At 43.9% G+C, this 15795-nt stretch overlaps 1 protein-coding gene across 5 annotated transcripts in view; it reads right to left on the reverse strand.

The window, feature by feature from the left end:
- Positions 1–15795, reverse strand: part of FANCC (FA complementation group C) — a 335897-nt gene that overhangs the window by 85369 nt on the left and 234733 nt on the right. For all 5 annotated transcript variants that reach the window (XM_068237424.1, XM_068237405.1, XM_068237432.1 and 2 more), the window contains one exon: positions 10700–10856. In XM_068237424.1, the coding sequence (XP_068093525.1) occupies positions 10700–10856 (157 nt within the window). The remainder of the gene's footprint in view (positions 1–10699; positions 10857–15795) is intronic.

Consider the following 15795-nt stretch of genomic DNA (forward strand, 5'->3'; position numbering starts at 1 on the left):
CTTATTCACGCAGGTCACAAACGCAAAAATCTTCTCTAAATTGGATCTGAGGGTTGCATACAACCTGATCCGCATTAGAAAGGGCGATGAATGGAGGACGGCCTTCAACACACCCGACGGGCATTACGAGTACTTAGTGATGCCCTTTGGGTTGTGCAATGCGCCAGCCGTCTTCCAGGAATTAATCAATGAGGTATTTAGGGAGGTATTGGGTAGATTCGTGCTGGTATACCTTGATAATATACTAATCTATTCCAATAACCTCTCCGAGCACAGGGTCCATGTTAAATTTGTGTTGAACAAATTAAGACAAAATATGCTTTATGCTAAAGTAGAAAAATGTATTTTGGAGGTGACCACTGTCACGTTCCTAGGGTATGTAATCTCCACCTCAGGCCTGTCAATGGATCCTGCCAAGGTCACAGCTGTGTTGGAATGGCCACAGCCAGTGGGGTTGAAGGCCCTGCAGAGATTTTTGGGTTTTGCAAACTACTATAGGAAGTTCATTAAGGGATACTCCACGATAGTTGCCCCCCTTACCAGTCTCACGAAAAAAGGGGCAGATACCAACCACTGGTCCCCTGAGGCTGTGGCAGCCTTTTCCCACTTGAAGAAATTATTTTGCTCAGCGCCTATTTTGAGGCATGTAGACACGTCCTTTCCCTTTATTGTGGAGGTTGATGCCTCGGAGGTTGGGGCGGTGCTGTCTCAACGGTCAGGGTTGCAGGGCAGATTACATCCGTGCGCCTACTTTTCCCGTAGGTTTTCACCCGCGGAAAAAAATTACGATATAGGCAACCGGGAACTTCTGGCCATTAAATTGGCGTTTGAAGAATGGCGCCATTGGTTAGAGGGGGCAGAACACACGATCACAGTTTACACTGACCACAAGAACTTAGAATACATCGAAGGGGCTAAGAGACTAAGTCCCCGTCAGGCCCGTTGGTCTTTATTTTTTACGAGATTCAGATTTATAATCACGTACACTCCAGGCAGCAAAAACATCAAGGCAGATGCCCTGTCCAGGTGTTTCGAACCAGAGACAGCACAGTCTCCCGCTCCTGAGTCCATCATCCCGCAGAGACTAGTGTTAGCAGCCACAGAGACCTGGGAGGATTGGACAGAGGTTTTGGGTCCCTTTCAGCAAGATGTTCCTGAGGGAAAACCTGAGGGGGTCATGTTTATCCCACTGCCATTTCGTTTACAGGTTCTACAGATGTTTCACGCCCATAAGAATGCTGGTCATCCTGGAGCTGCCAGAACGCAGGATCTGGTTGCCAGGTGTGCTTGGTGGCCTTCTATGGCAACAGACTGCAAGGAGTATGTCATGGAGTGTGCGGTATGTGCCAAGAGTAAACCCTCCCGGCTGGCACCTGTAGGAAGGTTACAGCCTTTGCCCACCCCGAGTGAGCCATGGACCCACCTGTCCATGGATTTTGTGGGGGAATTGCCCACGTTTGAAGGCATGTCGGTCATTTGGGTGGTAGTCGACCGTTTTAGCAAAATGGCCCATTTTGTGCCCCTGAAAGGACTCCCCTCGGCTCAGGAACTGGCCGAGTTGTTCATCATTCACGTTTTCCGGCTGCATGGCATTCCGGAAAACATTGTGTCAGATAGGGGAGTCCAATTCGCGTCCAGATTCTGGAGGGCATTTTGCCAACACATGGGCATGAAACTGTCTTTCTCGTCAGGCTACCACCCACAGACAAATGGGCAGACTGAACGGATTAATCAGTCGTTGGAGCAATTCCTAAGATGTTACGTTGCGGAGGCACAGAGTGACTGGGTAAAATTTCTGGCCTTCGCAGAATTTGCACAAAATAATTTGAAGCACTCTTCTTCGGGTTTCTCTCCATTCCAGATTGTGACAGGGAGGTCACCCAAATTTTCCCCTTTTCCAGTTGTCTCTTCTCCATTTCCAGCACTGGAGGATTGGCAGAGGTCACTCAGGGAAAATTGGGGAATTGTTAAGGGAAACTTGCAGAAGGCGTTCCAGATTCAGAAGGGTCAAGCAGACAAGAGACGGTCCGTGGAATGGAAGTTCCAGCCAGGGGATTTAGTCAGGGTGTCCACACGTCACTTGACCTTGAAGCAGCCATCTGCCAAACTGGGCCCCAGGTTTGTGGGTCCATTTTCCGTGACTAAAAGGATCAACAACGCCACCTACGCCATTGATCTTCCTGCCAGCATGCGGGGCGTAAGGTCGTTTCACGTGTCCCTACTTAAACCTGCGGTTCATGTGGGTCCTACTCCTCCTCCTCCGGTGATGGTGGAGGACCAACCTGAGTACGAGGTGGAGAAAATATTAGACTCACGCATTGTACAGAACTCGGTACAATATTTAGTGCATTGGAAAGGGTACGGCATTGAGGAGAGACAATGGGTACCAGGGACTCGCATGCATGCTGATGAGTTAAAGAGGGAGTTTCATGCCTTACATCCAGAAAAGCCTGGAAGGAGCTGTCCGGAGTCCACTCCTTGGGGGGGGGGGGGGGGTACTGTGAAGATGCGCGGAAGAGCCGCCGCCATGAGTCAGGCGGAGGCGGCTCTTTCCGTGCACAGCGCGGCAGGGCACGGGGAGGCAGCCGCCTCCACTCAGTCTGAGGCGGCTGTCCCCGTGCAAGGCATGGCGGAGCGCAGAAAAGCGTGCAGGTCCCCCGTGCAGAGGCACCGCAGAGTGGTGCTGGTGTGGCTGGGACACATAGTCCCTCCAGGTTTAGAGTGACGCGCGCGCACACTCAGGCAGGGAAAATATAGCAGCCAGAAGTGAGTCAGCTGACCAGGCTGGTCAGCTGACTCTGGCTCCACTCCTCATTGGTCCAGCACTTAGGGAGGTGCTGGAAGATGTTTGTGTATATATACTGCTAGCTGATCAATTCCCTGGTGTCTGGCGTTGCGAACACATACGTGGGAGCACTCAGACCTGTAGTCAGATCCTTAAGTGTGCCGGGACCAGCTGGAGCTGTAATCCTACACTTAGCTAGATTCTGTTGATAGCTAAAGTACTAGTTTGATTGTGATTATCTGTTATGACTCTTTGCCTGTCTGACTATCCTCCTGAACTCTGATCTTGTACCTTGATATTTCTGATACTCTGTTGTCGAACCCCGGCTCGTCCTTAGACTCTGCTTCTGCCTCCAGATCTTGTACCTCGATATTTCTGATACCCTGTTACCGAACCCTGCCTGTACTTTAGACTCCGCCTCCGCCTACTGTATTTGTACCTTATCTGTCCGTGTGTTAACGACTTGGCTTGTCCGACCTCGAGAACCGACCTTTCTATTGGAGGCGGTTCCCCGTCCTGTTAGTGACACTTCCTCCAGAGTGTCACTTTCAGACAATCCTTCCTACTGTCAGCCTGACTCCTCCCGCCTTGGAGGGTTCAGGTCTTCGGAAGGAATCCGTGCAGTACTCCTTACTGCACTGAGGCCTAGTCCTCTAAGTGTTACTGTTACACCAAACACTACACTCTACTCAGGTGAACAGAGGTTAGCTGGTATATCGGATTATCGGTGATACTGTAGATCACTTATAATCTGGTATACATCTGTATTCCCAGTGATTCTGCAGATCACCGGTAATCAGGTCCTCTCTGTGCTTCACCGATCGTTACAACGGCGCTGTATGTAGGAGTATATAAATAACTGTGTTTGTACTAAAACCGACAGTATCATGTCTGCTTCGGGGAGATGAGTCCACCACCGCCTCCCGAGGAATTGTAAAGTTTTTAGATATATTTTATTTTGTTGGCGCCTCTGTTCTCCTTACAATATCAGCATCCACCCCTGGTGGAGGGGTTGAATCCCCTTCCTTCTCCTAATCTACAGAGAGCGACATCTTAATCCTGAGTAAGGACAGGCCTAATCTTCTCACCTGCCTACACAGTGGTTGCCTAATTGGTAACCCTGACTTGTGAGTATATCTATCATATACTTTTCCATTTACCCATCACCCAACTTACTACACTATATTGGGCTCTCGTGTCCCTTCTTTTTCTTTTGCAGCAAGATGTTGCAGGTCTTTGGTGCTGGTCTGTGGTTTGACTGACTGTTCAAACCATTTGTCGCTTCTGTCTATCCAAAATTTTTCTTGGTCTACCACTTTTGAGCCTAAACTTGAACTGAGCCTGTGGTCTTCCATTTCCTCAATATGTTCCTAACTGTGGAAACAGACAGCTGAAATCTCTGAAACAGCTTTCTGTATCCTTCCTCTAAACCATGATGTTGAACAATCTTTGTCTTCAGGTCATTTGAGAGTTGTTTTGAGACCCCCATGTTGCTACGCTTCAGAGAAAATTAAAAGGAGGAGGAAAACTTACAATTGACCCCCTTAAATATTCTTTCTCATAATTGGATTCACCTATGTATGTATGTCAGGGGTCACTGAGCTTACCAAGCCAATTTGAGTTCCAATAATTAGTTCTAAAGCTTTTGGAATCAATAAAATGACAACTGTGCCCAAATGTATGCCCTGCCTAATTTTATTTAAACAATTATTGCACACTTTCTGTAAATCCAATAAACTTAATTTCACTTCTCAAATATCACTGTGTGTCTCCTATATGATATATTTAACTGACATTTTTTATCATAACAACCAGGAAAAGCATGACTATTAACAAGGTTGCCCAAACTTTGGCATCTCACTGTATGTATCATATTTGATTGTGCACTCTACTCACAGAATAATGTGAACTTGTATTATAAGCACTACTAATCCAGTGTATGCACTGGCATGGTTTATCTTATTGCTTACTACATGTATTGTGTTGTCAGTCACTCCTGTTATCATTGTCTGCAACCTTAACCACTTCCGGATTCTCGGAGCGTATATACACGCCCCTGAATCCTGAAGTGTATACCATGGAAACGGCCGCTCGTATGAGCGGCCGTTCCATGTCAGTTCACGGAGGGTGTCTCCGTGAACACCCTGCGAGCCGATCGGCGGCTCGCAGGGTAAATGTAAACACACGGGGAAGATCTTCCCCGGTGTTTACATGTATACGGCGCTGCTGCGCAGCAGCGCCGTAGAGGAGATCGGCGATCCCCGGCCTCTGATTGGCCGGGGATCACCGGCATCTGATAGGCTAAAGCCTATCCCATCAGGCGCAGGACGGATTTCCGTCCTGCGCCGCTCACAGGGGGAGGGAGAGGGAGGGAAGGGGAAGGAGGCCAGGAAGCGCTGCGGAGGGGGGCTTTGAAGAGCCCCCCGCAAGCGCAAGCAGCCGGCGGCGATCAGACCCCCCCAGCAGGACATCCCCCTAGTGGGGAAAAAAGGGGGGGGAAGTCTGATCGCCCTGGCTGCTAGCTGATCTGTGCTGTGGGCTGGAGAGCCCACGCTGCACAGATTAGCATAAAATTTCATGGTGTGGAAGTGGTTAATTATTGTCCAGCACTTCAAAATAGGTTGACGCTATATAAATCCAGTAAAAATAATAATAATCCTCATACAGTCCACCTTTCCAGCACTGGGTTCCTCTAAAACAATTCCACAACAGCTTATCAGAATAGTTTATTGTGACTGCGCTCCTGTCCATGTACAAGCACAGACTGAGCATGTGCAAGTAAGGGCTGTGCATGCCCAGTACAATAAAGCACTCATACCTGGAGAAAAAAAAAAGTTGTGCGCAACTGGCTTTGATCTACTGGGCATGCAGGATATTAGTGGTGCTTGCCCAGTTTGGATGGGCTTGTGCACGGCCGGAAGCATGGCTACAAAAAGAAGGTGGTCCTGTGCAGGAACGGAGGTCTCTGGATCACCCAGAGGCTTCCCCTACAGAGGTAAGTATTCAAGTTTCACTTTTCCTCCCCATCACAGGTTGGCATTAAAGAAATGGAGCCCCCACAAGACCTTATCGCCTCAGTACTACCTCTGTATCCTATGTAGTTGCATGCTCTGAAATGCCTGTTTAAGTTATATATATGTGTTCAGCTTCTAAGGGCAACAATGGTTAATTTGCATATATTCAGCAGTGATGCACTGGGAGACATCTCGGAGCTCACTCCAACCTGAATTATCGCAAATTCTTTCTGTTTTAAGAAAGCAAACTTTTGTTTTCCAAGTTATATTTGAAAGGGTTGTTAGGAGGAGCTTAAAGAGAAACTCCAACCTAGAATTGCACTTTATCCCAATCAGTAGCTGATACTCCCTTTTACATGAGAAATATAATGATTTTCACAAACAGACCATCGGGGGCGCTGTATGACTGATTTTGTGCAGAAACCCCTCCCACAAGAAGCTCTGAGCACCGCGGTACTCTGGGCAAACTGCCACAATGTAACAATGTTCCCAGACAGTAATTAGCTGTTTACAGCTGTCTCTAACAGCCAAAACAGCTAGGAGCAGCTACATAACCTGCCCACAGTAAAAATGTCACCATGTAATAAATGTCAGAATGTAAATCGGGGAGAGGAAAGATTTTACAATGAGCAAACACTGACTAAATCATTTATACATAATTATGGTAAAAAATGAAGCACTTTTTTACTACATTATTTTCACTGGAGTTCCCCTTAAAAACATATAAACAGCAATAAGAATGAATAAAAACTGATGCATTTTTAAAGGTCACATAGCTCCTTTTCTGAGAGAACACCTTCTGCTCAAAGTTTAAATCAAGCAATAGTCAATTGAGTAATTGCTGACACTGTGTAGAAATCTGCCCCATGGACAGCAGTGGGAAAATGTAGGTGAGATATCCATAATTGACGCCATTATTTGTTTTAAAAGTTTAACCTACAATTATTGTTATGGGGCTTCAAAAACCTAGCTTAATTACCCAGTGCTCTTCTTTAAAGTGTACCCAAGGTGACATGTGACATGATGAGATGAACGTGTATGTCCAGTATAAAACATAAATAACCATGCTGTTTTCCTTGTTTTATTTTTTGCCTGAAAGAGTTCATTTTCAGGATGCAAGTGACAGCTTCTGTCTTGTCGGTACCTTGTAAGGAATATAGTAAACCTCACTGATATCTCATCAGTTTATTTTCACAGCACATCTCTACGTTCCCTAAGAAGGTAACAATTATTATCAAACTATGTATATTTCAAGTATTTTAAAACAGCAGGGACAGCCATACTACCCCAGGGAAAAAAACCCACATAAATAAGTAAATAAATATTTGTTCTACTTCCATAACATATGCATTATACTATCCATATTTTGATTTCAGTGAACTGTATACAGTAAGTTAAGAGAAAACAGTTTCTGGCATTTTCCATCGTAACTCCCTCTGACTGAAGCCAATCCTGATGTTATTTCCTCCCTTACTTTTTTTTTCTCCTATAAACTGCACAGTCATAGCTAGTTTGTTTTGTAAACAAATGTGAGTACAGCACAAATCATATTTCAGCAGCTCACTGAACTGCTCTCAGCCAATCAGTGAGGAGCAGGAATGTGGGAGGGGTAATGGCAAGCTTCATTCTCCTTAGCGTGCCAACTAGAGCTAGGCTGACTGAGATACGATTTATTACAGCAGAAACATTTCTGAATAGATTGGAGTGCTTGTAATTCAGAGTCAGGTTTCAGGCTGCATCATAAACACAGAGCAGTAGGTAAATGGAATTTGATTTTGTGGCCAACAATCCCTCTTTAGCAAGCTGTATTACACTGAGATACTTCTGATTACTCTAGTGTTTCTTGCTTTGTCCTGAACACCCACCCTCTCTTCTCCATCTGCTTATGTAGGAAAGCTGTCTTAAGGTACATACACACGTCGGATTTTTCCAAACGACCGGTCGTTTGCACGTTTGAACGTCTGGTCGTTTGGACGTCAAATCGGGCGTGTGTACGGTCAGTTGTTTAGCTGATAAGACTAGATTTCAACGATCTGCTTGGCGGATCGTTCAAATCCAGTCTTCTCAGCTGAACAACTGACCGTACACACGCTTGATTTGATGTCCAAATGTCCGGACATTCAAACGTCCAAATGACCGGTCGTTTAGAAAAATACGAGCCTTTAGATTATGTTGAACTGACAGGAGACTGATTACCCACAACAGCTGCATACATAAATCCACCAACCAGAAAGGTGTGAGAAGTTCTCCCCCCTTCAATAATAATCTGTCACTGCGTTGTAGTGGGGCCAGTGAAGCTGTAGGCGTGTTCCAGGAGCAATAAATGTTATTTCCTAGGACCACTATCGCAAAAGATTGTAACATTTTTACACAAGGTAAAAAGTACATTTCTTCCAACGTAAAATGAACTATAAATTACTTTTCTCCTATGTTGCTGTCACTTACAGTAGGTAGTAGAAATCTGACAGAACTGACAGGTTTTGGACTTGGCTATTTCCTCATGAGTGATTCTCTCAGGGTTGACTTTTTCAAAAAAAATACAAAAAACACTTAGTGAACAGCAGTTGCTCAGTCCAACTGCTAGACGTGTGTGTGTGTGTGTGTGTGTGTGTGTGTGTGTGTGTGTGTGTGTGTGTGTGTGGCCTGCATCTTTGTATACATCCTTTCCAGGGAGTGTTTTTGTAAAGAGTACTGTATAGGAAATCCTAAGAATCCCCCATGAAGAGATGGACTAGTCAAAAACCTGTCAGCTCCATCAGATTTCTACTAATCTACGAACTACTGTAAGTGACAGCAATATAGGTGATAAAGGATTTATAGCTCTCATTTTACTCTGGAAGAAACACACTTTTTGTATGTGTTTACACGTACTGTATTTTAAATTTTACAATTTTTCGTGATAGTGGTCCTTTAACACCAAGGTATATACTATTGCCTTGGTTTTCGATGGCAGCTGCAAACAGCAATTTAAAGATCATATTTAAAGAGGGACTGTAGTGTAAATAATGTAATAAAAAGTTTTTTTTTTTTTTTTTTTTTACAATATTCATTAATAGATTATTTAATTAATGTTTGCCCGTTGTAAAATCTTTCCTCCCCCCGGATTTACACTGAAATTCATCAAAGGTGGCGACATCTTTAGTCTGCAGAATGTATAGTTACTAAGAGTTCAGAGGTCAGTACAAAATATACCTCGTCTCCCAGAATGCTCTTGGGGGAAAATTCTGCACAGTTAATCAACTTAGTTGATCTCCCAAAGTGCTCTGGGGTAGGCAGCTGTGCAACATAATTACCTTGGCTAAGCATCACCATGAGGGCAGGGCTACAAACTATATAAAGCAGTATATATCGATACAGAAAGTGTTTCTGATGCTGAAACCAGGAAAATTACCATATAAGTGGGTATCCTGAATAACTTACTGTGTTCTACTATATGTCACTACAGTGCCTCTTGAAAGGCATTCAAGTAACAAAAATGATTGTACAGTGATTATGCAGGTTATACAGGATGTGGTATTAAAGTGTAGTTAGGCCTGGTTCACATTGGCGTTATTTTGCGGACCGCATACAACGGAAACGGAACGGACGAGAAAGAGTCCAATATTAATCAATTGATTCGTACGCACTCGTCCGTTCCACCGGATCCGGATCAGTTTTGCGGTCCGGCCTGCAGTCCAGAATTTTCCAACCTGCGCCTTTTTTCCTGACCGGTACCTCCTTCCACCGCCGTCGGAACGGATCTGGACAAAAAACCCAGCACAACAGGAACCAATAGAAAACGGAAGTGTCACAACACACTGCCTGATAAAAGCCGGACGTTTTATCCCACTTCCTGTGTGTTTTCAATGGTACAGGCGGCCATCTTGGATAGTGACACATGTGCCCAGCGTATAGAGGGTTATGGGTGTTGTGTGGAGGGTGTAGGTGGTGTGTTTAGCAAGGGTGTTGTGTGGAGGGTGGGAATGTTTAGGTATCGAAGGGGTTGTGTGTGTGTGTGGGGGGGGGGGTAGGTATGGATACTTACAGGGTTACGGACATCCGCCAGTAGCTGTAGAACTTGTATGGGTGTCGTCTCAGGTCCCGGCACAGGGTCTGGAATTGTCCCTTCCTCTGCCTCTTCGATAGTAGAGGGTGCACCCACCATCTCCTGATAGGAGCACGCTTCCTTCCGACATAGTAATACGTAAATATCAGGAACGAGGCTACTCCAATCCAAAAGCTGTATAAAAATCACTGGATCCATGGTCCACACAGCAGTCTCTCTCTCCAAGGATGATGTCCACACAGCAGGCTCTCTCTCCAAGGATGATGTCCACACAGCAGGCTCACTCAAAAAATGACCAGAGTGCTTTCCAGACCTTCCAGACCCCCAGGTATTTATACAGTACTTTATCTCTTTAAAAAACGGAAACGGATTACAAACGTGTGCAGAACGGATGAAAATCCGGATGGAAACGGGATGGAAAAGGAACGTAAACGGACCGGATCCTGATTGCAAACGGATGTGTTTGGAACTGAACTGACCGGATCCGTTCCAACAGACCGTTTTTGCACAAAACGCAAGTGTGAACCGGGCCTTACCCTTTTTATAGTCACAATGCACAAGTAGGCACAAACACTTCAATTGAAGTTTAGCTCTCTCACTCACCCACAAAGGCTCACCTCTCTAGTGTACACATCTAATATGTTTACATGTATGAAGTTGCTGCTTCAAATATAAACAGGCATACATGGCTTTCTGAATGTAAGGATCTTACAAGCTATTTTACACATGCATACATTCTTATTAATTAACATCTTCATGCATTCAATTGCACAATCTATGGAATATTCATTGCAGTTAGGCATATATTACTGTACTGTTCCCATGATAAACATAATCTGATGCTGAAGCACTTACCAGGAATGAATCTTTAATAATCTGCGCCATTTCTTTTACTGATTTGCTTTTGAGGGCAATTAATCTTTGAAATAGATCCAGCACAGCTTTTTCAAGGCTCGGTAAATGACGCAGCCACAGGCTAAGTACTGCTGATTCACTTAGCACAATCTTCTTCCTTTATTTGCAAAAGAAAACAAAAACCAATTTAAAAGTAATCTTTCTCTCATTATCGACAGCATAGCAAATGCAGTGTGACATCTTCAGTGTGTAATACACACACCCTGTGATGTCCAAAATACATTTCCAGAAAGCTTCAGCACACCTGGAAAGATTTTTTTTTTACTGAAAAATAATAATGAAAGAAAAACAACTAACCATAAAATTATTTAATCACATTGTAATATGATTTTTTTTTCGGTATGTGAAATAAATAATCTACTGGTTTTCAACATTTTTATGGAGTTCAACACTATCACTGATATCTTGATCTTTGACTAATGGAAAAATTTGCCTTGAATACAATGTTCAAAATAACTTCAAATAAGGCACAGATCTAAATATACCATGTGACTAGCTAGTACGGTAAGTAGAATGTCCTAATACTAGATTTAGAGTCAGAGAAGGCTTCTACAGCTAGAAAATAATCATTTTTTGCAATGTGATCATGTGACCACAAAGCAATGTTACACTAAATTGCAGTGTTAACACTCAATGGGCTTGCTTCACAAAGCCGTGCTAAACAGTTAGCACGTGAAGTGCCGTTCGCGGACTTTTGCGCGCAAATTGATCGCGCGAATCGCGGCAGGTAGGAACAGAGGTGCCAGTACCAGGGATGTGGAGTTGGTAAGAAAATCACCCGAAACCACTGACTCCGACTCCAGGTACCCAAAATTGCTCCAACTCCTCAATCTAATTTTTACGAGGGCTGTAGAGTTAGTACAAAAATCATCCGACTCTGACTCCTCAGTTTAGTGAAACCACTGACTCCGACTCCAGGTACCCAAAAGTGCTCCCATTTTTCGTCTGTTATCATTATTAACGTTTAACCACTTAAGGACCAGGGGATTTTGGAATGATCGGTGCTGCGTGGGCTCTACAGCCTGCAGCACCGATCAGGTAAAAGGCAGGGCGATCAGACTTCCCCCCCTTTTTTCCCCACTAGGGGGATGTCCTGCAGGGGGGGTCTGATCGCCGCCGGCTACTATTGATTTGCGGGGGGGGGCTCCTCAAAGCCCCCCTCCGCAGCGCTTTCCGGGCTCCCCTGCTTTCCCTCCCTCTCCCTTCTCCTGTGTGCGGCGCAGGACGGATATCCGTCCTGCGCCTGATAGAATAGGCTTCTGCCTATCAGATGCCGGCGATCCCCGGCCAATCAGAGGCCGGGGATCGCCGATCTACGTCACGGCGCTGCTGCGCAGCAGCGCCGTGTGATGTAAACAGCAGGGATTCCTTCCCCGCATGTTTACATTATGCGTGCGAGCCGCGATCGGCGGCTCGCACACTGTTCACGGAGGCAGTCTCCGTGAACTGGCATGGAAAGGCCGCTCGATCGAGCGGCCGTTTCCATGCTATACTACTAACGACCCGCCGACGCCTATGGGCGTTAGGCGGTCGTTAAGTGGTTAAAAGGAGGAGGTAGTAGTGGACTCACTTCTTCAAAGTAGACACAAGTCTTGATTATTGTCAACAAGTATCTGTATTCATAAGTCACGAAGCCAAGCACAGAAGTGCTTGGCTTCCTGATGTATCCGCAATAATTTGCTCCAATTACTCCCTAATGAAGCAGGACTGAACCTGCGAAACACATTGCACTGTGAAACGCACGGTCCAGCTTTAGAGTTTAGTAGAGAGGTGTCTGCATGGGCATTCTGATTGGTCTGCAGCATTATAGCTCCATAAAAAGTGAATGGTGCTGTGGAGACACAGAGGGATGTGTTAGTATTGCCGGTGTGCTCCACTTTAATTGAAAAAAATTGCTTCTGGCACTCTTAAAAATATTTTTTCCATGAAATTGGGCTTAAAATACAGTGTTAAATGTTTAACTGAAACCTTATGACGCAATGTACTTTATAAACATAGGGCAACCATTACTTAGCCTGTGCAAGGTTTATACTACACTAGTGACCTTAGCCCATTTAAAAACGGGCTAGGTCTGTCAGTAATCCACCCTGCGCGCACACTGCCTGCTGCACACACACACACGATCGCCCCTTCTGGCCCCGTCCTCCTCCGGCTCTCGACAGTGTCTCTGCGTCTTGTCCCCGCACATGCGCAGTGCTAAAAAGCACTGACACACGGACAGACGCAGGGACACTTGCCTATTATTAGGTAGGATTCAGTGGGTGGCTGTTACAAACTACTTAAATGGAAAAATAACCTGTTGTTCATTCCATTCAACCCTTACATGAGCTGCAGTGGACTATTTGGTGTACCCACAAAAAACGTCAATGTTCCATGTAGTAGGACATGGACCATATTTATCTGGTTAGTACTTGAAAGTCCTAGTTTGCATTAGTGACACTGAAGCCCCCCCCCCCCCCCCCCCACCAATTATGATATAATTATATGTGTAGTACAGATGATTAATAGGATTTTAACTAGCAAAGAAAATAGTCTCATATTTTTATTTTCAGTTGTATAGCCTTTTTTCTTCTTTTTTCTTTTTTTTATAAATTGCATCATTCTCTAATATGTGCAGTTTACACATTACACTCCGCATTATTTATTTATTTCACAGAGCAGAGCTAATGACTTTTTCAACTTTCCTCTGCAGGCAAACCATAAAACAACTAGAAACAATGAGAGACAGTTGAGATAAGTGCTTCAGAAGACAGTGCTGGCCACAACTTTTTGGTCGCAGAGCTCACAGAAGCTCTTTTGCAAAGATAACAACTAAAGTTATTTAACTCTTCCTGTACTGGAAACAATATCAGACTCCTATCTGTGCTATTAATGTTTTATTTCTTAGCTTTACTACACATACAATTCATTATATCATAAGTTTATTTTCACTTCAGATTCCCTTTAAGTAAAATGTTTTGTACACGTTTGTAGTTTTTGTAATAAATATTTGGAAAACATCTGATTGGCTGTGCCCTGTAGATCCTTGCTGCTAAAACTCTATAATCTTTGAAAAAATTCAATAAATACATCAGAGGCAGTAACATGCTGCTGCCATGGGAACTTTGTCACATATAACTTAGAACAAGCTTTGTTTTGTATGTTTGTTTTGGGTTTTGGCATTTTACACTTCCCCATAACCTTTAAATGGAATTGAGTAAGTTTCTGAGTCAACAAAGTTGTACTTGAGGTTTACTTTAAAGTGATGATGCCATACTACTGACTTGAGTAAGAATAGAAAACACATTTCTTTTGATGTTCATTTCCAACCTTACTGTGGCAAGGGCTCTGTAAGGGACTCACTGAGTGAATGAACAATTATTTTGTCCCACAGCATATGCAATAGAATACCAAAGTACACCATCCACAAGGATATCTTAATGGACCTGTTCCTCAGAGGACTGCTGCCGCCACAGTGCTGACACTGCTATGCACACTTCTTTTATGTACGTATATACCGGAGTATAAGCCGACCTGAGTATAAGCCGACCCCTTAGCTTTTACCTCAAAAAAACTGGAAAAATGATTGACTCAAGTATAGGCAGAGGAAATGCAGTGGTCTCATGGTGCAGAACAAAGCACTGTGTGGAGAAAACAGTTGACTTGGAGGGGGTAGAAGGGACATATGCACATAAACCTTGTAATGAGGGGCTACTGCTGAACATGGTGACTGCAGTGCTTAGAAGAGTACGCCTATAGAAAGGCAGAGACAGTAAAAGACAATTGGCCTACTTCAGTAAATAATATAATCCAGCTCTACACATACTGACTCTAGTATAAGCCACTTTGGGACCACTTTTTTGGTCCCAAAAATTGGACTTATACGCGGGCATATAAGGTAATTGTTCCAATCTGTCACAGTTTTTATGACCGTCATCGACACCACAAAATAGAGGGAATCTGTTTACTCCAGGAGTATATTATACAGACTGTTGTGATAAGTGCTATGTTTGAATTCTCAAAACAGTTGCCCACTCGTATGTTTACTTTAGTATGGCAAGATCTTAAATTACAGCACCACTGGATTTTATGACTAAAATAGAGCCTAATTTAATGCATATTTTTTTACATATTCATTTCAACTGTAGTATTCTGTGCTCTTGCTGGAACATGACAGCCTTTTCCTCAGCTAATGTTGATTCTCACATTTTCACTGAAAGGTGTAAATATATATATATATATATATATATATATATATATATATATATATATACACACAGGATCTTCTCAAAAAATTAGCATATTGTGATAAAGTTCATTATTTTCTGTAATGTACTGATAAACATTAGACTTTCATATATTTTAGATTCAAATACACACAACTGACGTAGTTCAAGCCTTTTATGGTTTTAATATTGATGATTTTGGCATACAGCTCATGAAAACTCAAATTTCCTATCTCAAAAAATTAGCATATTTCATCCGACCAATAAAAGAAAAGTGTTTTTAAAACAAAAAAAGTCAAACTTCAAATAATTATGTTCAGTTATGCACTCAATACTTGGTCAGGAATCCTTTTGCAGAAATGACTGCTTCAATGAGGCGTGGCATGGAGGCAATCAGCCTGTGGCACTGCTCAGGTGTTATGGAGGCCCAGGATGCTTCGATAGCGGCCTTAAGCTCATCCAGAGTGTTGGGTCTTGCATCTCACAACTTTCTCTTCACAATATCCCACAGATTCTCTATGGGGTTCAGGTCAGGAGAGTTGGCAGGCCAATTAAGCACAGTAATACCATGGCCAGTAAACCATTTACCAGTGGTTTTGGCACTGTGAGCAGGTGCCAGGTTGTGGCGGAAAAATGAAATCTTCATCTCCATAAAGCTTTTCAGCAGATGGAAGCATGAACCCACTTTTGAACCAGAAACAGCGGCAGAAGCGCCTGACCTGGGCTACAGAGAAGCAGCACTGGACCGTTGCTCAGTGGTCCAAAGTACTTTTTTCGGATGAAAGCAACTTTTACATGTCATTCGGGAATCAAGGTGCCAGAGTCTGGAGG

Source organism: Hyperolius riggenbachi, chromosome 1, assembly GCF_040937935.1.
Source record: "Hyperolius riggenbachi isolate aHypRig1 chromosome 1, aHypRig1.pri, whole genome shotgun sequence".
Classification (NCBI taxonomy): domain Eukaryota; kingdom Metazoa; phylum Chordata; class Amphibia; order Anura; family Hyperoliidae; genus Hyperolius; species Hyperolius riggenbachi.